The sequence below is a fragment of the Mustela lutreola genome, chromosome 4 (genome assembly GCF_030435805.1).
Source record: "Mustela lutreola isolate mMusLut2 chromosome 4, mMusLut2.pri, whole genome shotgun sequence".
In the NCBI taxonomy this organism is placed as follows: domain Eukaryota; kingdom Metazoa; phylum Chordata; class Mammalia; order Carnivora; family Mustelidae; genus Mustela; species Mustela lutreola.
This window is the reverse complement of record NC_081293.1, coordinates 131,467,829-131,492,788: the sequence shown is the minus strand read 5'-3', so window position 1 is coordinate 131,492,788 and position 24,960 is coordinate 131,467,829. Positions and strand designations below refer to the sequence as shown.

The following is a 24,960-nucleotide window of genomic DNA, read 5'->3' as shown; positions in this document are numbered from 1 at the left end:
AGTCTGATAGAAAAATATATAAAAGAAATGAATAGGAATTTCATAGCAGAAGAAACATAAACAACCCTAAACACATGAAATTTTTCAAAATTCAAAGTATGGCTTTTACTGAACACATATCACTTTTGTACCATTGTAAACATTTTTTACCTCATCAGTAATGAGGAAAATGGAAATTAAAAGCACAACAAGATATGATTTCACATGGACTTGAATGACAAAAAATTAGAAAGTCTCATAAAAAAAAGTTAACAAGGATGTAGAATAAGGAGAATTTTTAATCCACTTTACTAACGGAGTATAAACTGGTGTGACAACTTTGGATTTTATAGATGGCTCTCTTATTCCTGTATTTTCGCGTGGTCTTTTCTTTTTCTGTGTGTTTGTCTGTGTCCTAATCTCTTCTTACAAAGACCTCAGACATGTTAGGTTAGAGCCCACCTGAGTGACCTCCTTTTAACTTAACTGTCTCTTTAAAGACCCTTTCTCCAAATACAGTCACATTCTGGGAGGACTTCAACGTACGAATTTTGGAGGAGGAAAATTCATCTCATAACAGGCACTTAGACTACCCGGAGTATAGTTCTCCCCTGTATTTATTTACTTTTTTTTCTGTAAGTATTCTCCCACTGGGATTTCTTAACTTTTATGATTTAAAATTCTATCTGATGAACAGTTTCTAAACAATGTTTCAAATTTTTTGATAATTCTCAGTGATGTTAGCTTTTTGATATTTTACATCCTTCCAGATCCAAATAAACCATTCTTAACCAAACCGAACCTCCCTGCATTTCTACTTCCTCATTCTGTTTCTTTACTGCATATCTTACACACCCTCCAAGGAGGAGTCAGAGTATCCAGAGACCAGAGAACTCCACAACTGCTTAGTTTTTCAAAAGAGCCTTGTCATTTTGTCTCCTGGCCGTCAGGAAAGGATTAAGAAAATGAAGGCTAAATCAGCTGCGATTTAACGAAGTTTAAATCAAGTTCCTGACATAAAAAGAAGGAAGTTTTCAGGAAAATCCTGGTAAGTTACTGCATTGTTAAACCTTTATATTTTCTGCCAGTGGGACAGCTATTTTTTTTTTTAACTCCAGCTGTACTTTTTATATAACACATGTGTTCCTAGATAAATGATTGTTTGTAAAGATATTGAAAGTACTTAGAAATATCAGTGGATTAAATACATAACTGACTTATTTAACTGAGGCTAACCCTGTAAATGCTCCTCTAAAAAGAAATGTACCGTTACTTGTACTCGGAGTGGTGAGCAGTCATTTCCAGGCTGTATATATTAGTGGGAAAGACAATAGAGAAAAAGCAGGAATATAAACATTAAAGGTTGTAAAGGAACCTGTGGTCATGTGCAATTATACAAATTTCTGTCTTCCATAACTTAAGATGTTATTAAGAGTCTAATCTTAAGACTTAAGACTCTCCAAAGTGTTATTTTACCTTGTAAGAATTTCCTTCACATTCATTTTTTTTTTTACAGCAATCTGGTTAAAAACTGAAACGGAAACTTAACTTCAGGAAATGAAACTTAACTTGTTTGTGTGTGGTTTCGTTTCGTCAGACCTACAGAGGGGGTGTGTGTGTAGCCCTCCCAGACTAGAATCAGGATTCTACAGCATCCTTCCCCAGGGGTCAGCTCCAAGAGTCCTATAGAACAGAACTCCTCAGGGCATTGATACCTGGGGGGTCCCGAGGACCCTTCTGAGATGAGGCTGGGTGGGCACCAGTGCTTGAGCCTAAGTGTTCTGATGATTTGGTGCTTCTTGTTCAATACTAAAGAGAGAAAACTGGAGTACTTGTTAGAGAATGGCATTCTTTAGCTCCCTTACCAATAGTTAATGTTATTACTGATAGAATCTGTGTTTGTAATTGTTTCAAGCAGGAGGATGAGGCCCCAGTTATGTCAAATCAATCTCAAAAGTTGTCCACACCAGTCATTTTGATCTTTACTTAGCTCTGACAATAGGCATGCAGGTGCTCTTATAATTGATAGAGTGTGAACTCTTTAAAAAGTATTATTGAGGGGCGCCTGGGTGGCTCAGTGGGTTAAGCCGCTGCCTTCGGCTCAGGTCATGATCTCAGGGTCCTGGGATCAAGTCCCGCGTCGGACTCTGCTCGGCAGGGAGCCTGCTTCCTCCTCTCTCTCTCTGCCTGCCTCTCTGCCTACTTGTGATCTCTCTCTGTCAAATAAATAAATAAAATCTTAAAAAAAAAAAGTATTATTGAATATAATAGTTTCAAATTGTTATATGTGCACTACTGTTGTTGTAAGCCAAAGAGGGATGTTGAGAAACTTTTGACATTATACTGGGTCCAAGGATAGTATTAGAGTTTAGTATATCATATTAAGACAAAGTATTGCTGATTTTTCCATTTAACAAAAGAAGGGTCCAAATTTGGGGAATAAATGTCTGTGAGCTTGTCTGAGAAGAATGTTTCTATTTCCCTGGTATCCGTTGGCAGAATCTGAACAGAAAGAAGTGAGAGAAAGCTGCCATCTATTAGGTGGCATGAAATTCCCCCTTTTAACACCAAAAACACCACACAGTGAGTCACTGGCCATGTATAGAGGCCTGAAAGCTGTAAGAAAAAGGGATGCACTGCAGAGGGAAATTCCTGATGTGCTGCTGCATTTCTAGCATGTTAGGCTTTAATAAATAAATAAATAAATACACTTTTTAAGAAATTAAAAAGGGGCACCTGACTGGCTCAGTTGGAAGAGCATGCAACTCTTGATCTCTGGGTTGTGACTTTGAGCCCTACATTGGGTGTAGAGCTCGCTAAAAATTAAAACAAAAACAAAAACTGTAGAATGTTGGGCCTTATTGGAAATAATCACTGTCTAAAAGGAAAGAGAGAATGTGGATTCTGTCCTCTCAGTCTTTAGGATATCCAGAGAGAGGGGAGGTGGTTAAAGTACTGAAAGAAGACTCTGGCTAAGAGAAGGGATTGCAGCAGATCTGAACAGAGCATGTCTGTGGAAAGGGGTAAGACCCTCCTCAAGAGACCAGCTCTCTGGAGAACTGGCAGCAAATGAGAACAGCAGAGGTACTGAGGCTCCATCCGACACGGAGGACCCACAAGTAAGGCCTAGCCCAGTATGAAAAATGACCTTATTTGGGAACTGTGAGTGACACAGCAGAAATGATACAGGATGTTGTGAAGGTCTGCAGGAGACACATACTTATTAAGTGTTCATTCCTTTTGACAAAATTTCCTTTCCCGGGGTGCCTGGATGGGTCAGTGGGTTAAAGCCTCTGCCTTTGGCTCAGGTCATGATCCCAGGGTCCTGGGATCGAGCCCCGCATCGGGCTCTCTGCTCAGCAGGGAGCCTGTTTCCCCCTCTCTCTCTGCTTGCCTCTCTGCCTACTTGTGATCTCTGTCTGTCTAATAAATAAATAAAATCTTTAAAAAAAAAAATTTCCTTTCCCTTCTTTGTGACCAGATGATTGAAGCTAGAGTTAGTTCTGGCCTAATGAGCAACACAGTAAACAAATATTCTTAGATTTCTGTCTGGGATTCAAGCCAAGTGAAATAGTTGCCCTAGTGATCCAGTTGCCCTAGTGAAAGGAGCAAAGTCCTGCAGTCTTTGATGCACAGACATGGCTAACTCCAGAGTTTTCAAAAATTCCTTATTTTCAACTACCCTGAGAAAGTGTTATTCATTCAATAAATATTTGTTAAGTAGCTACTCTGTGCTAGGCACTGTGAACTAGTGAACAAAATGAACAAATGTACAAAATCCTTGTCCTCTTGTGTCTAGAATAATGGGTGGGGACAGAAAAAGAAACAAGATAAATGGGTAAGAATATGTGGAATACTTGGTTGTAATCAATCTTAAGTATGAATATATAAAGGGAGGGAAAAGGAGAAAGAAAGAAACCAGAAGAGGGATCAGAAATACTGGAGATGGACTAAGGTTGCCTGCGGGCTGGCCAAGCGTAAGAGGTGAGAAGATGGAGATGAAGGCCCGAGGGAAGGGAGGGAAGGAGCCTCACAAGTATCCAGGGGCCGCCCAGGGAGACGAAAGGAGCAGAAGGCCAGATGCAGTAACATGTCCAGCCAGCAAGGAACAACAAGGTGGCTGGACTAGCTTTCGAAAGGAAAAAGAAAGTAAGATGTGGTATCAGAGGGGTAGCCAGGTGCCAGGTCATGTGAGGCCTGACAGTTCATAGTAAGGAGCAGGGCTTTCACTCTGAGTTAAATGGAAAGCCACTAGGGGGACTGAGCAGAATATTGGCATGTTATTTCCATTTGGACAGGCCCACTCTGGCTGCTCTTTTGCCTAAGTCCCCCGCAGGATCAATAATAGCAAGAGGGAAACAAGTGAGGGAGCCACTCTTGTCATCCAGAAGAGGGGTGGGAGCTTGGACCGGCTGGTAGTGCTGGAGGTGGTGGTTGGTGGTCAGACGCATTTTAAAGAGACCGGCCAACTACAGGATTTGCTCCACATTGAATGTGGAATGTGGGAGGAAAGAGAATGCAACGTATTTTTGGATATTTATCTAATTTATTAAAAGTATTTAAATACAGGAAGGGATGCCATCTTGGTGGAGGATGTTCTTTTTGTCATTCTTCTATATGTTTGAAATTCTTCACAATAAAAAGTTAAGGGGAGGGGCACCTCAGTGGGGTGGCTCAGTGGGTTAGGCCTCTGCCTTCCGCTTAGGTCATGATATCAGGGTCCTGGGATCAAGCCCCACATCGGGCTCTCTGCTCAGCGGGGAGCCTGCTTCCCCCCTCTCTCTGCCTGCCTCTCTGCTTACTTGAGATCTTTCTCTCTGTGTCAAATAAATAAATAAAATCTTTTTAAAAAAAAAAGTTAGGGGGAAAATCTGTCTCATTAACACTTCCTAAGCAACAGTCCCATCAATTGCATTTTAATTTTCTGTGATATCATTTTTTTTCTTTTTACGTAACAGGTTCTTAACAAAAGGCAAAACTGGAAAAGGACCAGATTGGTTCTGCCTGCATCTTTACTCCATACATAGCTGCTTTCCAGGACATGAATCTTGCAAATTTTCAAGAAAAGACAACTATTCTAATAGCTTGACATCAAAAACTCATACAGACCAATTTCAAGTTGCTGATATAAAAAGGAGGTTCTCAGAAAACCCTTGGTAAGTTTCCAATCATTATAGATACCTGCTTCAAAGGCTTTAAAAGCTTGCTTTAAAAGATTTCTTTAAAAATGAATTCTAAAAACTAAAACAGAACTTCAAGAGTGAATGTATTTTCAAGTGCACATGAGCTACTTTTAATGAAACGATTCTAAAAGGAATGAGAAATCTTCTGTTTTCACATATATCTATCACTAGATGTTACTTGCACTGACTGTAGAATTCTTTAACTCACTGAGACACCCAGGTGCCCCCTGACTGTAGAATTCTTTAAAAATGGGTGGCTCAGTCAGTTGGGCGTTCAACTCTTGATTTCAGCTTAAATCGTGATCTCTGGGGTCATGGGGTAGAGTCATGCTCTGCGCTCAGGAAGGAGTCTGTTTCTCTCATTCTCTCCCTCTGCCCCTCCCTCCCCTCTCAAATGAATACATAGATCTTAAAACAAACAAACAAACAAACAAACACCCCCAAAAAACAAAAAACCTTCCAGCAACTGTGGTGCCGAGTGTTTCTAGAGTTGGAACACACTAGAGGCTATAAAGACCTAACCAAGACAACACTGCTTCTTGTCCCATGGTCTTACACAGTGAAAACATAAATGTTTTCACACAGTGAAAACATAATTGTCCCTCGTGTTTAAAAAATATGCCAACACTCCAGGATATAAATCAAATCAAATAATGTTCATGAAAGGCTTTTGTAAGCCTCAGAACAGTGAAGTACATTAAATTTTTATATAAATATTAATGAATCATCACCCCAAACAAGTTTAAAGATACTGATTAGGCCACAGAGTTATACCAAAGCATTATTCAAAATTTTTTGCCCAAATCATAGTCACCTTGAATTAAATACATAGCTCTAGCCAAATATGGATCGTAGACTAAGATGAAAAATTCATGTGAAAGTGCTATCAAATATATAGTAACTTCGAATCATTATGCAGCTTCTCAACTCCAATCATAGCAGTGAGTTGCTGAGAAATGCTTTGATGTTATAAAGGGTCTTCATCTTTGAACAATGGGAGAACCTGTGGGACAGAGATAAAAAGACAGATTTGGGGAGGACGAATGCCATTCCAATTTAAGAAGAGTGCTCCCATCTCCCTGTGGTTCCTAACAGAAGTCAAACAATAAAGGAGAAAATGAGGGGGATGCCATCTCCCTGGAGGTAGCATTAAGACAAGCCCTCCCACCATTCACATGACACACACACACACAACACACACACACACACACATCTCTGAGCGTCTAGTAGCTGATAAGCTGATAAGCAGGAAACCCTTCATGTGTTGCTTCTTGGAGAGTGCTGGAATCTAGTGGAATTGTTGTAATCACTAGCTAAATCAGAAGAGAGGGTTCCTGGGTGGCTCAGTTGCTTAAGCAGCTGCCTTCGGCTCAGGTCATGATCCTGGAGTCCTGGAATTGAGTCCCACATTGGGCTCCCTGCTCAGCAGGGAGGCTGCTTCTCCTGCTGACCTCTCTCCTCTCATGTGCTTTCTTTCTCTCATTCTCTCTCTCTCAAATAAATAAATAAAATCTTTAAAAAAATAAAATAAATCAGAAGAGAAAATCTATAGCTTTTCCTTAGAATATTTGGTGCGGCCAGGGGACAAGGTAAGAAAGGACTCTGACTAAGAAAAGATATTGCCACAGACCTGGATTGCCCCAGATCTGGACAGAGCAAGTCTGTGAAGAGTGATGTGTGGATCTCTTCTCCAGAGCAAGGGATGTGGACAGTTCATTCAGAGAACAGAAACTAAAATAGAATGTATGGACCTAGTAACAGAAGAAAAGTTACAAAGCAGGACCGTGGTAGATACGGTTTTAAGGTTTAACTTCCCAGTTGCAATAGGAAGTAGGGTTACCAGGGAAAGTGAAAACGCTGAGGAGGTATTAGAGATTTGATGAGAGAGAAGAATGTGTGAAATAGCCATTTCGGACAGTGAGAGAGTGAATACAACAAGGAAACAGTATGGTAGCTCAGAGCATTAACAGTCCACTGGAGGACAGTGATCATGACTTTAAAGTGAAACCAGGATATAGAGGGTCATTGTCCAGCCATGGTCCTAACATTGGCAGAGTACAAGTGGAGGGAGGAGGAAGCACGTGATTATAATGAATGGGAAAAAATATCAAGCTAGTTACCAGGGAGACGCAGGAGGAGATGCAAGGATGGGGAACAGGAGTGAGAAAGTAATAGAATCTAGAATTGGTGAGTTACAAGCTTGGTGTTAAAGAAATATTAGACATTGAGTACTAAAGGTAGTGAGTCTACGGACACCTAGATGGCTTGGTCAGTTAAGCATCGTCACTCCTGATTTTGGTTCAGGTCATGATCTCAGGGTCATGAGATCCAGACCCATGTGGGGCTCCCCACTAAGCAGGGAATCTGCTAGAGATTCTCTCTCTCCCTCTCCCTCTGCTCCTCCTTGCTCCCTCTATATCTCTCTCTCTCTCAAATTAATAAATAATATCTCTCTCAAAAAATAAATTAAATTAAAAATAAAATAAATAAATAAAGGTAGTGAGTCAAAGAAGCAGCAGATCCTGGTGAGAGGGAGATATTTGAATCTGAGATGCTGGAAGGCTTGTAGTCATCGGTGATTCTATTTGTTTGAATGGGCTGCTGTAACCAAGTACCACAGGAAACTGTGTGGCTTAAACCACAAAAATGTATTGTCTCACAGCTCTGGAGGCTGGAAGTATTCAAGATCAAGATGTTAGTGAGGTTGGTTCCTTCTGTGGGCTATGAAAGAGAATGAGTTCCCTGACTCTCCTTTAGTTTCTGGTGGTTTGCTGGCAACCTCTGGCTTAGAGTTCACCCCAATCTCTGCCTTCTTCTGCATGTGGCATTCTCACTGTGTGTGTGTGTCTCTGTGGCTAAATTCCTCCTTCCTATAAAGATACCAGTCATATTGAATTAGGGCCCACTCTAACGGCTTCATGTTAACATCGGCAACTACCCTATGTCCAAAAAGGTCACATACCAAGGTACTGGGGCTAGGACTTTGTCATCACAACCTAAACTTGGCAGGAGGCGATCATTAAGCAAGAGAGTTTATTTGACATCAGTGAGTTGCAATTTGGGGTACACAGATTTGGGGTAGCCACCCAAATGGTGTCCCACTAAGCGAAAGTCAGAGGTTTGTCAGGCATAAACGGAATGCCTATACACATTGCTTACAAAAAGAATTTTTGATTCGTGTTGGTGGCAGAAAACCATTCTTGACTGAGTATAATTGATTGCTAAGGCTATCACTAAGCAAAACCTCTTGCTAGCAAGTAGCAAATTCAAGCGCTAGGATTGAGTCTTTAGAATATTTTCTGTGGTTCTACCAGTGAGGACAAGCATAAGGCCATCTCCTTAATGGCCTCCTGGCTCCATCTTAATCCCCTTGACATAAGTGACCCTATTTCACCTATCACAAACACAGAAGTTTGTTGGGGGGGAGGGAGGAGTCACAATTCAACCCATAGCAGTTTGTGTTAAGGTCAATGGTGTGACCATAACAGTGGAATGCAGGGAGGTCAAGGTCATTGGATGAGAGGCAGTCAAGATGGAGAAAGTCCAGTGTATTAAAGGAACATCTGGGTGTCTAGGGACCCACCAAAAATTGTGATGAGAATAGTGTCTGAGGGTATGAGTGCTTCTTCCCCTCAGCTGCTTACAGAAAGGGGGTCAAAATATATTAAAATATATAAAAAGCAAGTACTCAGCAAATTTTTAAGGTATGAAACATTTTAAGAATAAATTTAAAAATAATAAAGTAGTCATTTTTTATTCAGCCTTTTCTCCAAAGTGACTTCAAAAAATCTTTCATTGGGGGGGGGGGGCGCCTGGATGGCTCAGAGGGCTGAGCCTCTGTCTTTGACTCAGGTCATGATCCCAGGGTGCTGGGATCGAGCCCCGCATCAGGCTCTCTGCTCGGCGGGGAGCCTGCTTCCTCATCTCTCTCTGCCTGCTTGTGATCTCTCTGTCCAATAAATAAATAAAATCTTTAAAAAAAATCTTTCATTAGGAATATGCTTATTAATAACTGCTTATCCTATTGGCTCCATATAGTGCTTGTAAAGAGGTAAGACAGAATCTCTCCCTTCAGTCTTATCTGAGATGACACTTAGGGACTCTGCAGAGGAGACAGGAAAGATCAGGGATGATCCTCCAGGCTCCTGCATTCGAGGAGTCATCTCCTAGTCAGTAATTCCCTCTGTGACAGGACCAGCACCTGGCTCTGGGGGCAGAGGCAGCGACAGCCCACTGCAGAACACCACCATACCCAACTCCTTGGACGCGCTGGATAGGGCTTTGGAAATCCCACCAGTTAGACTATTCCTTTTTCCCTTCACTCTGTCCCCTAGACTTGCTCCCTCCACCTTCTTCCTACCCTACTCCAGAAGCTCTACTTTAACTTCACCTGCCCAGTGTCCCCACTTTCCTCCTGGTGACACTCCTCTCCTCCTCACAGATCCCACAGTCTTTTGCCCCTTATTGCGTTTCACACAAAGTGCTATCGCAGTTTGTCATGATAAGCCGTCTTGAATATATGTGTATATGGTTCTTCCTTTTTAAAATTTTCTCCACTGGACTATAAGTCCTCTGAAAGAACTTCACATCTCTTTTGGTCACCACCAGTTTCTTAAGCAATAAATATTGGTCAGTAAATATCGGTCGAGTGAATAAACAAATATTTATCTCTGGTTGCGATGTGTATGCTAATTCTAAGACCTCTTCTATCTATACACTGTAAGTGAATGGAATTGGTAATCCAAAATATGTTTATAACATTCATTGGCCAGTTGCTTGTAGTTCTGCTAATTGGCTCAGGACTAGGTGTGTCCTGCAGAATGAAGCCATAGTGACTAAGAGGATTCAGGATACTAAGGCACTAGGAAAAGTTTTATGCAAGCAAGCAGAAGCTGCTGTGCCCAACGGCAGCTGCCTATAGACAGGGTAAATCATTCTAAAGTGCTTATGGTATTCATACCATAAATGACCGGCATGAGTTTCTTCTGTGGCTGTTCACAAGGCTATAGGCTGGGGCTTCAGTTTAGCTCATCCTTCAGATATGACCTCAAGAAGACCCTCTGGAAAAGTTTCTGCAAGAAACCCCAAACATAGAAAGGTCAAATTTACAGTTTGGCTAGACTTTGTGACTTGTTATATAAAAAACTAGGATCTTCATATCTTTCATTTAAAACAATCTTTTTTTTTTTTTTGAACTAGGATCTTAAAATCTCGTTTAAAAAATTACAGATCTTTTTAAGTGTTTGCATTTTTTATAGTTTAATACTTCTGTTTTGTTTGATACTTAATGCTTTCAATCTATTTATCCTTATAATATTTTCACCTTCCTGTTTCCCCTTATTTAACCCATTCTATTGATCTCTTTCTAGTTCTGATTCACGAGGTTGGGGTGGGTCCTGAGAATTTACGCTTTTACCATGCTTCCAAGTGGTGCTAATGCTGCTGATCTGGGGGCTGTATTTTGAGAACTGCTCTCAACCTCATCTGCACAAGAGAATGACACTGACAGATTTTGAAAAGTACTAAGGCTTGAACTCTGCACCCACTCCCTCAACCAACTAAATTATCAGAATGTGGAGTCCCAGGTGATTCTAATGCTCAGAACGAGTTGAGAATCCCTGCTCGAGGGTGTTCCAGGATATTCAGTTCTGGAAATTCAGCAAAGTACATAACTGTGGGAGCTCCATTTAGTCTCATATCAATAATTTAGGTTGAAATTGTTTGTTTGTTTTTCATTTTAAATTGCAATATAATTTTAATTCCAGTGTAGTTAACATACAATATTATCTTAGTTTCAGGTTGTTCAATGTAGTAATTCAGCAATTCTGTGCATTACTCAGTGCTCATCATGATAAGCGTACTCTTAATCCCTGTCACCTGCTTCACACATCCCCCCCCACCCACCTCCCCTCTGGTAACCACCAGTTTGTTCTCTATAGCTAAGAGTCTATTTTTTTGGTTTGTCTTTTTTTCCTTGTCCTTTTATTTTGTTTCTTAAATTCCACATGTGAGCGAAATCAAATTGTATTTGTTTTTCTTTTATTTCTCTCACTTATCATTATATATTATACCCTCTAGATTTATCTGTGTTGTTGCAAATGGCAAGATCTCATTCTTTTTTTATGACTGAGTAATATTCCATTGTGTGTACATACAACATCTTCTTTATCCATTTAACTATCTATGGACACTTGGGTTTGCTTCCATAATTTGGCTATTATAAATAATGTTGCAATAAACATAGAGTTGCATGTATCTTTACAAATTGGTGTTATCATATTCTTTGGGTAAATACCCAGTGGTGGAATTACTGAATCATATAGTAGTTCTAATTTTTAATTTTTTGAGGAACCTCTATACTATTTTCCAGAGTAGCTGTACCAGTTTGCATTCCCACCAGCATTGTAAGAGGACTCCCCTTTTTCCACATCCTGACCTATTTCTTGGGTTGTTGATTTTAACCACTCTGACAGGGGTGAGGGGATATCTTATTGTGATTTTTGATTCATATTTCCTGGTGATCAGTAATGTTGAACATCTTTTCATGTGTCTGTTGGCCATCTGGGTGTCTTCTTTGGAGAAATGTCTATTTATGTCTTCTGCCCGTTTTTAACTGGATTGTTCATTTTTTCAGTGTTGAGCCTGAAGTTCTTTATATGTTTTGGATACTAACCTTTCATCAGATAGTTTTCTCCCATTCAGTAGTTTGTCTTTTAGTTCTTTTGATTGTTCCCTTCACTGTGTAGAAGATGAAGTCCCAATAGTTTATTTTGCTTTTTTCCCTTTGCCTCTCAAGACCTATCTAGAAAGAAGTTGTTACAGCCAATGTCGAAGAGGTTACTGCCTGTGTTCTCCTCCAGGAGTTTGTGGTTTCAGGACTCAGATTTAGGTTTTTACTGCATTTTGAATTTATTTTTGTTCACTGTAGTGAACAAAAGTAGTCCAATTTCATTCCTTTGCATGTGGCTGTCCAGTTTTCCCAACACCATTTGTTTAAGAGACTTTTAGCCACTGGATATTCTTTCTGCTTTTTTGAAGATTAATTGACCATGTAGTTGTGGGTTCATTTCTTGGTTTTCCATTCTGTTCCACTGATCTACATGTTTATTTTTGTGCCATTGCCATTACTTTTTTGATCACTATAGCTTTGTAATATAACTTAAAGTCCAGAATTATGGTGCCTCAGGCTTGCTTTTCTTTTCAAGGTTGCTTTGACTGTTTAGGATCTTTTGTGGTTACATACAAATTTTAGGATTATTCTTTCTAGTTCTGTGAAAAAGGCTATTGGTAGGGATATTTAGGGATTGCATTAAATGTGTAAATTTCTTTTGGTATTATAGACATTTTAATAATCTTTGTTTTTCCAATCCATGAGTGTGGAATGTCTTTCCATTTCTTTGTATCCCCTTTAATTTCTTTCATCAATATTTTATACTTTTCAAAGTACAAGGTTTTCACCTCTTTGGTTAGGTTTATTCCTAGGTATCTTATTGTTTTTGGTGTAAATGGGATTGATTCTTTAATTTCTCTTTCTGCTACTTCATTATTGCTATATTGAAATGTAACAGGTTTCTGTTTAATTTTGTATCCTGCAACTCTACTGACTTTGTTTATCAGTTCTAACAGTTTTTGTTTTTGTGGAGTCCTTCAGTTTTCTTTTTTTTTTTTTAAGATTTTATTTATTTACTTATTTATTTATTTGACAGAGAGAGAGGGAGATCACAAGTAGGCAGAGAGGCTGGCAGACAGAGAGTGGGGAGCAGGCTGAGCAGAGAGCCCGATGCAGGGCTTGATCCCAGGAACCTGAGATCATGACCTGAGTTGAAAGCAGAGGCTTAACCCACTGAGCTACCCAAGTGCCCTCAGGTTTTCTGTATAGAGTATCATGTCATCTGCAAATAGTGAAAGTCTTACTTTTTTCTTTTCTTTTTTTTTTTTTAAGATTTTATTATTTATCAGAGAGAGAGAGAGAGAAAGGGAGCACAGGCAGACAGAATGGCAGACAGAGGCAGAGGGAGAAGCAGGCTCCCTGCCGAGCAAGGAGCCCGATGTGGGACTCGATCCCAGGACGCTGGGATCATGACCTGAGCCGAAGGCAGCTGCCCAACCAACTGAGCCACCCAGGTGTCCCAAGTCTTACTTTTTTCTTACTGATTTGAGTCCCTTTTGTTTTTTGTGTTTGATTGCTGTGGGTAGGACTTCCAGTACTATGTTAAATCACAGTGGGGAGAGTGGACTTCCCTGTCTTGGTCCTGACCATGGAGGAAAACTCTCAGTTTTCCCATTGAGGATGATATTAGTTGTGGTTTTTTCATATGTAGTCTTTCTTATGTTGAGGTATGTTCCCTCAAAACCTACTTTGTTGAGAGTTTGTTTTTTTTTTTTTAATCATGAATAGATGTTGTACTTTTTCAACTGCCCTTTTTTTTTTTTTTTTGCATCCATTGATATGATCATATGGTTCTTATCCATTCCTTTCTTTTGTTGGGCAGGCGGGAAAGGTGGAGGGGTACAGGGAGAGAGAGAGAGAATCTTAAGCAGGCTCCATGCCCAGCTCAGAGCCCTATGCAGCACTGGATCTCACAACCCTGAGATCATGACCTGAGCCAAAATCAAGAAAAAGACACTTAACCAACTGAGCCAGACAGGTACCCCAGGTATCCATTCTTCTACTAAGGTGATGTATCATGCTGACTAATTTTGCAAATACCGAACCACCTTGTAATGCAGGAATAAATCTCGCTTGATCATGGCGAATGGTTTGGGTTCTTTTTATTTGCTTTTCGGTAAGTCTGGCTAGAGGTTTGTCTTATTTATTAATTTTTCCAAAGAACCAGCTCCTGGTTTCATTATTCTGTTCAATTGTGTTTTTAGTTTCTGTAGCATTTATTTCTGCTCTAATCTTTATTATGTCCTTCCTTCTGCTAGCTTTAGGCTTTGTTTGTTGTTCTTTTTCTAATTTCTTAGGTATAAGGTTAGGTTGTTTCTTTGATTTTTTTCTTGCTTTTGGAAATAAGCCTGTATTGTCATATATTTCCCTCTTAGGACCACTTTTGCTGCATCTCAAAGGTTTCAGACTACTGTGTTTTCATTTTCATTTGTTCCCATGTTTGCTTAACCTCTATATGTTTGTTTGTTTAACCTCTATGTATTTGTGATCTTTCCAATTTTTTTCTTGTGATTGACTTCTAGCTTCATAGTGCTGTGATCAGAAAAGTTGCATGGAATGATTTCAATCTTTTTGTATTTGTTGAAGTCTGTTTTGTGACCTAATATGTGATCTCTTCTGGAGAAAGTTATGTGTGAACTTGAAAAATGTGTATTCTGTTGTTTTTGGTTGATTCCTACAGTATTTCGGATGATTTGATAATTATCCAGTTGTGTACATGGGATGTGACAAAACTAGGGTGCTCCTACTCTGCTGCCTTCTTCCTCTTCTTTCTCATTATAGTTTTGATTTGCATTTCCCTGATGATGATGAGCATCTTTTCATGTGTCTGTTGGCCATCTGTATGTGTACGTTGGAGAAATGTCTATTCATGTCTTCTGCCCATTTTTAATCAGATTATTTGTTTTGTTTTGTTTTGGTTTTGGTTTTGGTTGCATGAGTTCTTTATATATTTTGTATATAAACCCTTTATCAGATATGTCATTTGCAAATATCTTCTCCCGTTCAACAGGTTATGTTTTCATTTTGTTGATTGTTTCTTTTACTGTGCAGAAGCTTTTTATTTTATTGTTATTTTTTAAAGGATTTTATTTATTTATTTGATGGAGAGAGAAATCACAAGTAGGTAGAGAGGCAGGCAGAGAGAGAGAGGAAGCAGACTCCCTGCTGAGCAGAGAGCCCATGTGATGTAGGGCTCGATCCCAGGACCCTGGGATCATGACCTGAGCCAAAGGCAGAGCTTCACCCACTGAGCAACCCAGGAACCCCCTGAAGCTTTTTAACTTGATGGAGTCCCAGTAGTTTATTTTTGCTTTTGTTTCACTTGCCTCAACAAACATATCTAGAAAAGTGTTGCTACATAGGCTGAATTTGTTTTAACAAAGTTAAAAATTCATACTATTTTCCTTACCTAATTTCAGTCAGGCCAGGCCAGTTTGAACTACAGCTAATTCTTTTGGTACCTCTGAGAGCCACAAGAATTAGCCAACCAAATTGATTATCTTGACATTTTGCTGCCTCATCTCTTTCCACCTTGGTGGCCTAACAGTTTGAGTTCCAAAAGAGAGTGGGTGATGAGTTAACTGGTTGCTTCATCACTGTGTAATAAAGTTGGTCATCTTCCTAGTCAAGAAAGGAGGTTCCTGTTCCCCAACCCACCTCTACTTATCCAGTTTTTTTAAATTTTTCTTTATTTAATCAATCTCTACACTTAATCTGGCACTCAAACTCAAAACTCTGAGATCAAGAGTTACACACTCTACTGGCTGAGCTAGCCAGGCACCTCCTACTTATCCAGTTTTATATTTTAAAGTTCATTTGCAATATTCAGCTATGGGAACCAACGCCTATGTTACTTAAGATTCTGGGTTTATTATAAAAACCCAACTTTCACGAAGTTAAGCCTAAATAGGAAAATTACTATATGAATAAAGGCACATGTCACCCTAGTTAGAAGCTACTGCTTCACAATTATAATATCTTGGAAATAAGGGCACTAATTGGGACTATAAAACATTAAAAATAAGTATCAACTAGTTTCAAAAGTTACCCTTGAACAATGTTTTGTATATGTTGTTTATATAAAATTACATACGTAATTCACTGCGTGATTTCCATGATAAACTGTAATACTAAAATACTTATTCTATTACTTTTCCCAAGGAAGAAAATTGCAAATTGAAATGAGTGAACAAGTAAATCTACCTGAAATTATAAACGACTGGACCAAAGAGCATGTGAAACAATGGGTAACCAAAGACCTGAAGATTGATGAAAAATATGGGCAGATTCTGCTCACTGAAGAAATAACTGGATTAGTCCTGCAGGAATTAACTGAGAATGACCTTAGAGAAATGGGGCTACCACGGGGCCCAGCACTTTTGATAAAACGTACATATGACAGATTGACTAACAGTTCCTCTGAAAGTAACAATCAAGATTCTGGACAATTAGATCATACAAAACTCTTCAAAAAAGAACACCCAAAAAAGCTACAAAAGATGAAAAAGGAAGAGGAAAAATCAGTGTTACCCAATACTGATCATGATCTCAGAGAGACGAGAGATACCAAAGAACAAGAATCGATTCTTATGAAAGAAGATTCTTTAAGTGAAGGAGTGACCACTGAAGACCGAAGTGAGGATAAGCTACAAACAATACACTTGACTTGTATGCCATATCCTTTTGATCAGTTCCATAACAGCCAACGTTACATAGAACATAGAATTCTACAACCTGAAACTGGCCCACTCAATCTCATAGACCCAATACATGAGTTCAAAGCCCTCACAAATACAGAAGCAGCCACAGAAAAGGACATTAAGATGAAATTTAGCAATGAAGTCTTTCGATTTGCATCAGCTTGTATGAATTCACGCACCAATGGCACTATCCATTTTGGAGTCAAGAACACACCGCACGGACAAATTGTTGGTGTAAAAGTCACCGATAAGGATGCCTTCATTGACCACTTTAATATAATGATCAGACAATACTTTGAAGGAAATGAGGTCAATGAAGCCAAGAAGTGCATTCGAGAGCCAAGGTTTGTGGAAGTCCTATTGCAGAACAATACACCATCAGACAGATTTGTCATTGAAGTAGATGTTATTCCAAAACATTCTGTATGTGAAGAAAAATATTTCTTAATTAGGATGCAAAATTGTAAAAATGAAACATGGAAACCAAACCAAGATCTTTCACTGTTTGTGAGAGACGGTCCCAGCTCTAAGGATATCCTGGCCAATGTCAAGCAACGAGATAGAGTTTACAAAGAATTTTTACAAAATTTGAAGTCAGTGGTAGCATCTAGAAAAGAGGCTGAAGAAGAATATGAGGTGAAGGCAAATAAGAAAGAGAGTGAAGGACAAAAGCTGGTTAAACTTCTCATAGGCAACCGAGACTCGCTGGATAATTCATACTACAGCTGGTACATTCTTGTAACAAATAAATGCCATCCAAACGAAACAAAGAACTTAGATTTTCTAAAGGAAATGAAATTGTTTGCTGTGCTGGAGTTTGACCCTGAATCTCTGAGCAAGGGTGTGGTCAAAGCTTACAAAAAAGGCCGAGTAGCGAATCTTCACTTTCCAAATCAGTTTGAAGAAAAGACAAGTAACATAAGAGAGAAAATTTCCAGTTTGAATCTTTATGATCAGCCCAGCTGGATCTTCTGCAATGGCAGGTCAGACTTGAAAAATGAGAGCTATAAGCCTCTAGAACCACATCTATGGTTCAGAGATAGAGCTTCTGAAGTCAGAAAGCTGATTTTATTTCTCACAGATGAAAATATAATGGCAAGGGGGAAATTTTTGGTAGTGTTTCTATTATTCTCTCCAGTGGAAAGCCCAGGAGATCCCCTCATTGAAACTTTCTGGGCTTTCTACCAAGTTCTCAAAGGAATGGAAAATATATTGTGTATCTGTGTAAACTCACAGATTTATCAACGATGGAAAGATCTGCTACAAACAAGACTGACAACAGAAGAAGAATTAACGAACCACAGTATTTCCACTTTAAATTTAGAAATCATAAACAGTACTATCCTTAAACTAAAACCAGTGACACAGTCATCAAGAAGATTTTTGCCCTCCCATGGATTTTCTTCAATTATCTTAGAGAAAAAGGAAGAGGATATCTTGACAGCACTGGAAATCCTCTGTGAAAATGAGTGTAAAGACACAGACATAGAGAAAGATAAATCTAAATTCCAAGAATTTAAGACATCAAAAGAAGAACACTTTTATCGAGGTGGCAAAGTATCCTGGTGGAACTTCTATTTTTCTTCTCAAAACTATTCTTCAGCTTTTGTCAAAAGGGATAGTTACGAAAAGCTTAAAGATCTGATACAATGCTGGGCAGACTCTCCTAAACCAGTATTTGCAAAACTTATCAATCTTTATCACCACCCAGGCTGTGGAGGTACTACCTTGGCCATGAATATTCTCTGGGACCTAAAGAAAAACTTCAGATGTGCTGTGTTAAAAAACAAAACAACTGATTTTGGAGAAATTGTAGAACAAGTGACCAAGCTGATTACCTATAAGGCAACCAGCCATAAAGATTACTTTCCTGTACTCCTCCTTGTGGATGATTTTGAAGACCAGGAAAACGTTTATATCCTGCAGAATGCCATCGATTCCATTTTAGCAGACAAGGGTTTGAGATATGAAAAAACACTGGTAATTATCTTAAACTGCATGAGATCCCAGAATCCTGATGAAACTGCGAAATTAGCAGACAGTGTTGCCCTAACCTACCAACTTTCTCCTAAGGAACAAAGAGCTTTTGAGGCCAAACTGGAAGAAATTGAAAAGGAACACAAAAACTGTGAAAACTTTTATTCCTTCATGATCTTGAAAAAAAGTTTTAATGAAATGTATATAGAAAAGGTAGTCCGGAATATCCTAAAAGGACAGAATGTGGACAGCAAGGAAGGACAACTCATTTCTTTCCTGGCTCTACTCAACTCTTATGTTACTGATTCTACAATCTCAGTATCACAGTGTGAAATATTTTTGGGAATCAGACACACTAGTACCCCCTGGGAACCTGAAAGCCTAGAGGACAAGATGGGAGCTTATTCTACACTTCTAATAAACACAGAAGTTGCAGATTTTGGGAGATACACAGGTGTGCGCATCATCCATCCTTTGATTGCCATCTCCTGTCTGAAAGAACTGGAAAAAAGCTATAACTTGAATACATGTCAAATTGCACTAAAGATCTTAAAGCAGGATTTATTCTATACTTGTGGAATAGGAAGAGAAAAATTTCAACATGACGTGCAAACTCTTCTGCTAACAAGACAGCGCAAGGAGTACGGAGATGAAACAGACACCTTGTTTGCCCCATTAATAGAAGCTTTAGAGAACGAAGAAATCGAAAAGGTCTTGGTGGCTGGAACGGTTCGATTCCCACAAAATGCATTCATTTGTCAGGCCTTAGCGAGATATTTCTACATTAAAGAGAAGAATTTTAGCATTGCTCTGGATTGGGCAAACCAGGCCAAAAAGGGAGCACCTAAAAATTCCTATATCTCAGATACCCTTGGTCAAGTCTACAAAAGTCGAATCAGGTGGTGGTTGGATGAAAAGAAAAACGCCAAGGATATTACAGTTAATGATCTAATATTCCTCCTGGAAGCCGCTGAAAATGCCTCAAAAGCTTTTAAAAAATCCCAAGAACAAGCCGAGAGGAAAGCCTGCGAAATGGAGGCCTGGACACGACAGAAATTACAAAGAAAATATGACACGTACAACACAGCCGGTTTTGTCGGTGAAATAGAAGTTGGTCTTTACACTATTCAGATTCTCCAACTCACACCCTGTTTCCTCAGAGAAAATGGATTATCTAAAACAGCTCTGGTAGACTTTTTATCAGGAAAGGGGATGAATCCCACAAATCCAAAATGTGAATATTATTTGGCTCTTCGCAAGTTCACATCTTACTTAGAAAATTTACAATCAGATTTGAAAAGGTGCTTTGACTTTCTTGCAGATTATAGTGTTCTTTTGAAAATGAGGAACACCCAAAAAGAAACAGGAGAAATTTCATTAAACAAGAAAATCACTCGTTCTTTCAGGAAATATGGGGAACTTTTCTGCTGTTTGGATTTGGGTTTGCTACAAGACAAGGAGAATCAGTTATACCAAGAGGAGACTTGCAGGAAAGGTCTAGAAGCTTTGAGAGCAGATAGGTTTTCTGGACTCCTAGAATATCTTCATCCAAATCGCAAAGATGCTGCAACCAACATGGAAAGTATAGTGAGCAAATATTCTTCCCTACTGCAGCAAAACCCAAATAAGCAGCTGAAAAAGGAGAAACTAAATTTCATTTTAGCCAACATTATTCTCAATTGCCTAAAACCCCACTCCAAGTTCATCCAACCGCTTAGCATACTGAAAAGACAGCTCCGAGAAGTGTTGCAATCCATAGGACCAAGTCATCAATATCCAGACCCTTTTTTTTTGGCCTGCCTTCTGTTCTGGCCAGAAAGTCAAGAACTAGATGAAGATTCCAAACTCATGGAAAAGTATGTTTCTTCCTTAAACAGAACCTTCAGGAGGCAATACAGGAGCATGTGCAGGTCCAAGCAGGCAAGCACTCTGTTTTATCTGGGAAAGAGGAAGGGGCTCCACAGTCTTGTTTGTAAGACTGAGATAGAGCAATACTTCAATAAAGCACAAAATGTAAATTCCCTCTCGCCAAGTGGAGACCTGTGGAAAAAAAAAGAAGTCAAAGACCTTCTGTGTCGTCTAACTGGTCAAGCTGAAGGCAAGCTGATCTCTATAGAGTACGGAACAGAGAACAAAATTAGAATACCAGTGATACCTGTTTATTCAGGTCCACTCAGAAGTGGTGGGAATATAGAAAGAGTGTCCTTCTACCTGGGATTTTCCATTGAAGGCCCCCAAGCATATGACATAGAAATAATTTAAGAAGCTACATTAACTCAAATATTTTATTCATAATCTATGATTTTCTTCCCTCTCTCTATTCTTATGGCATTTTGATAACATTGGCTTACCTGTAAATCACAGATTCTGCTTTTGTGAACTATAAGGTTTTTGATGGCATGAAATGTGTCTACACACGGAGTTTGGCACACAGTAGAGTTGATTGTTCAATGTTTTAAAATGCATTTTCAGACTAACATATTCAGCTGGTATCCACTGGTCATATCATAACTGGTTGTAGATCAATAAAATCTGTTTTAATTCTATCACCTTCTTGAATATTCTGAATTGTGAATTATTTTATTCAATGGGAAAGTAGAGATTTAAATAAGATGATTATGGAAGGAAATCTCCTCCTCAGTTTTTGGAAATCAAACCAAGGGAGCCACACCAGTGTTCCACTTACCTCATCTTGGTATCAATAAAAATGTATGGGAAGTAAATATTTCATTCTCTTCCTCCATCGACCCCTCCCTATGTACATATACATACACAATTCCTGGACTCCTTGCCCTTCTCCCAACTTCTTGCTTCAGGGAGGGGGAAGAGAAGAGAAAACAAAGTAGTCACAAGCTTGGACTCCCTCTGTCCTCTTCCTCCCATTTACAGATAAAACTCTCTTTGGCCACTCTTGCTTCCTGTCAACATGGTCTTATCTTCACCTGTTCTTTAGAGCCCATCCCTCCTATCTTCTGTTTTACACTGCCATCTTTTCCTTTTTTATTTCTCAACCTATGCTATGTGCTGTTCTCTCTGTCAAATATTCCCTTATTTTCATCCGACACTTTCCATATGATTCTTCTGCTTTGTCCATCATAACTCGGTTTGAATCAGCTCCACCAGAAAATTTTCCCTGGCCTTTATAACCTATGCCTGACTTCTAAGATAACTTCCTCAATGCAGTATGCATTCCCAACTTTCCAATGCCAGGACTGCCATCCCAGAACCTTGCCCCTAGACTTAAACCAGCCAGAAGGGCATCAAACAGTGTTCCAGAGCTTGGATTTTAAGAGCTATCTATTGCTTATAAAGCGAAACACATGCCAATGTAGATTAAGTCAAATACTTAACAAATAGATGTTTATTTATCTACTTCTTCATATCTCCTTATAAGTAACTTAGGTATTTCAGGTTTCAAACCCAATTCCTCTTGTCATCAAGATGCCTATTCCCTATCAGTGTTCTTCTCACCAGTATTTCTATGACTCTCTGGGGAATGCTCATATGGCCCACGAACATGTCCCATCGCTAGAAGCCATATCTGCTGCTGCCCTTGCTCCAAACTGCAGCCTCCTTTTACCATGGCCCACCTGTCCATCTGGTAGCAGCCTGTCCCCCATGGCCACATCCCCCTGGACACAGGCCCAGCCCTTAAACCTTCCCAACTCAGCTAAGACTGAGCTATAGCATTTAGCAAGACTAAACTAACAGTTTGACATAAAAGAAAAAAGTTAAAATAGAAGGGGAAAATTGTTAAATATCCCTGTTATTCGTAACTATCCTCCTAGTTCACAGACCCAGCTCCTCTACGAGACTTTTTAGGGGCCTTCTCTCTTTTCAGTCTTCTTTCAACAGTTATATCATAGGATGGCTCTTGCTCAGCTCTTCCACATGAGACAACCCCTAAACATGAATCATTGACTTGGAGATTAGGATGCCAACCATCTGAGTCTCCAGAAAGAATTATTTTTTTTCTGAAAAGAACTATAATATGCAGAGATGTCACCCACCCACAAAGAGGACAGAGTTTTACATGATTATATAGAGCAGTTCAGCTCTCTATTTTAGAACAGATTCTTTGCTTTACAATTCTAGAATCAAAGAGCCCATTAAAATGTGTTTTTCCTCCCCAGAATAAATGCCTAGTCTTCCTTCAAAGGTGAACTTGTGTTCTACCTATAGAAAATTATGAAAATTTATAGTATCCTGGCACAAAAACAGACACATAGATCAATGAAACAGAATAGAGATCCCAGAAATAGACCCTCAACTCTATGGTCAACTAATCTTTGACAAAGCCGGAAAGAATGTCCAGTGGAAAAAAGACAGTCTCTTCAACAAATGGTATGGGGAGGGGCACCTAGGTGGCTCAGTGGATTAAGCCTCTGCCTTCGGCTCAGGTCATGATCTCAGGGTCCTGAGATGGAGCCCTGTATCAGGCTCTCCACTCAGCAGGGAGCCTGCCTCCCCCCCCACCCCCCACCCCCGTCTCTGCCTGTCTCTCTCCTACTTGTGATCTCTGTCTGTCAAATAAATAAATAGAACCTTTAAAAAAATGGCATGGGGAAATTGGACAGCCACATGCAGAATAATGGAACTGGACCATAGCCTTACACCACACACAAAAATAGACTCAAAACGGATGAAAGACCTCAATGGGAAACAGGAATCCATCAAAATCCTTGAGGAGAACACAGGCAGCAACCTCTTTGACCTCAGCCACAGCAACTTCTTTCTAGAAACATTGCCAAAGGCAATTTTGGCAACATTGCCAAAAGCAAGGGCAAAAATAAACTATTGGAACTTTATCAAGATAAAAAACCTTTGCACAGCAAAGGAAACAGTCAGCAACACCAAAAGATAAACGACAGAATGGGAGAAGATACTTGCAAATGACATAACAGATAAAGGGCTAATACCCAAAATCTAAAAAGAATTTATCAAACTCAACACCCAAAGAACAAATAATCCAGTCAAGAAATGGGCAGAAGACATGAACAGACATTTCTGCAAAGAAGACATCCAGATGGCCAACAGACACATGAAAAAAGTGCTCAACATCACTTGGCACCAGGGAAATACAAATCAGAACCACAGTGAGATACCACCTTACACCAGTCAGAATGGCTAAAAAATTTTTTTTAAGATTTTTTTTATTTATTTGACAGAGAGAGATCACAAGTAGGCAGAGAGGCAGGCAGAGAGAGAGAGGAGGAAGCAGGCTCCCTGCTGAGCAGAGAGCCTGATGCGGGACTCAATCCCAGGACCCCGAGATCATGACCTGAGCCGAAGGCAGCGGCCTAACCCACTGAGCCACCCAGGCGCCCCCAGAATGGCTAAAATTAACAAGTCAGGAAACCACGGTGTTAGCCAAGATTTGGAGAAAGGGGAACTCTCCTACACTTGATAATGGGAATGCAAGCTGGTGCAACCACTCTGGAAAACAGTATGGAGGTTCCTCAAAAAGTTGAAAATAGAGTTACCCTAAGAACCAGGAATTGCACTACTGGGAATTTGCCAGACAGATACAAATACAGTGATCCAAAGGGGCATGTGCACCTGAATGTTTATAGCAGCAATGTCCACAATAGCCAAATATGGAAAGAGCCTAGACATCCTTCAACAGCTGAATGGATAATGAAGATTATATATATATATATATATATATATATATATACACACACACATACACACACACACAAACATACATACATACGTAGATATGGAATATTATGCAGCTATCAAAAACCTGAAATCTGGGGCACCTGGGTGGCTCAGTGGGTTAAGCCTCTGCCTTCGGCTCAGGTAATGATCTCAGGGTCCTGGGATCAAGCCCTGCTTTGGGCTCTCTACTCAGCAGGGAGCCTGCTTCCTCCTCTCTCTCTGCCTACTTGTGATCTCTCTCTATCAAATAAATTAAAAAAAAAACAAAAAACAAACAAAAAACCCTGAAATCTTGCCATTTGCAACACCATGAATGAAACTAGAGGGTATTATGCTAAGCAAAATAAGTAAGTCAGAGAAAGACAATTATCATATGATCTCACTAACATGAGGAATTTGAGAAACAAGACAGAGGATCATAGGGGAAGCAGGGAAAAATGAAACAAGACAAAACCAGAGAGGAAGACAACTATAATAGATGCTTATTTTCAGGAAACTAACTGAGGGTTGCTGGAGTGGAGAGGGGTCGGAAGAATAAGGTGGCTGGGTGATGGACATTGGGGAGGGTATGTGCTCTGGTGAGTGCTATGAATTGTATGAGACTGATCAATCACAGACTGGTACCCCTGAAACAAATAATACATTATATATTAATAAAACTCACACACACAAATTTATAGTAGCCTTAAATTCCAGTTTACCCCATATCTACCATCTATGTTTCAAATATATTGGGATTCAATTTCTGCTCAGGGAAGTCTGTTGAAAAATAAAAGCAATAACTTTA

General features: G+C 39.6%; 1 protein-coding gene across 3 annotated transcripts; it reads left to right on the top strand.

Annotated features, from left to right (window-relative positions):
• The first annotated feature begins 674 nt into the window (after nt 1-674).
• SAMD9L (sterile alpha motif domain containing 9 like) lies at nt 675-21,055 on the top strand. Of its 3 annotated transcripts, none has more exons than XM_059171116.1 (3): nt 675-1,027; nt 4,938-5,135; nt 15,998-21,055. In XM_059171116.1, exon 3 carries the CDS (start codon nt 16,014-16,016, stop codon nt 20,769-20,771), a length of 4,758 nt encoding a protein of 1,585 aa, XP_059027099.1. In that variant the 5' UTR covers nt 675-1,027; nt 4,938-5,135; nt 15,998-16,013; the 3' UTR covers nt 20,772-21,055. The 3 variants fall into 3 exon arrangements, with proteins under 3 accessions (XP_059027099.1, XP_059027100.1, XP_059027098.1); XM_059171115.1 differs by having other exon boundaries at nt 676-1,027; nt 15,994-21,055; XM_059171117.1 differs by lacking the exon at nt 4,938-5,135 and having other exon boundaries at nt 15,994-21,055.
• Nucleotides 21,056-24,960: the final 3,905 nt, after the last annotated feature.

Bases quoted from the DNA above. Each gene is read 5' to 3' on its own strand.
- SAMD9L (XM_059171117.1), top strand. From the start codon at position 16,014: ATGAGTGAACAAGTAAATCTACCTGAAATTATAAACGACTGGACCAAA.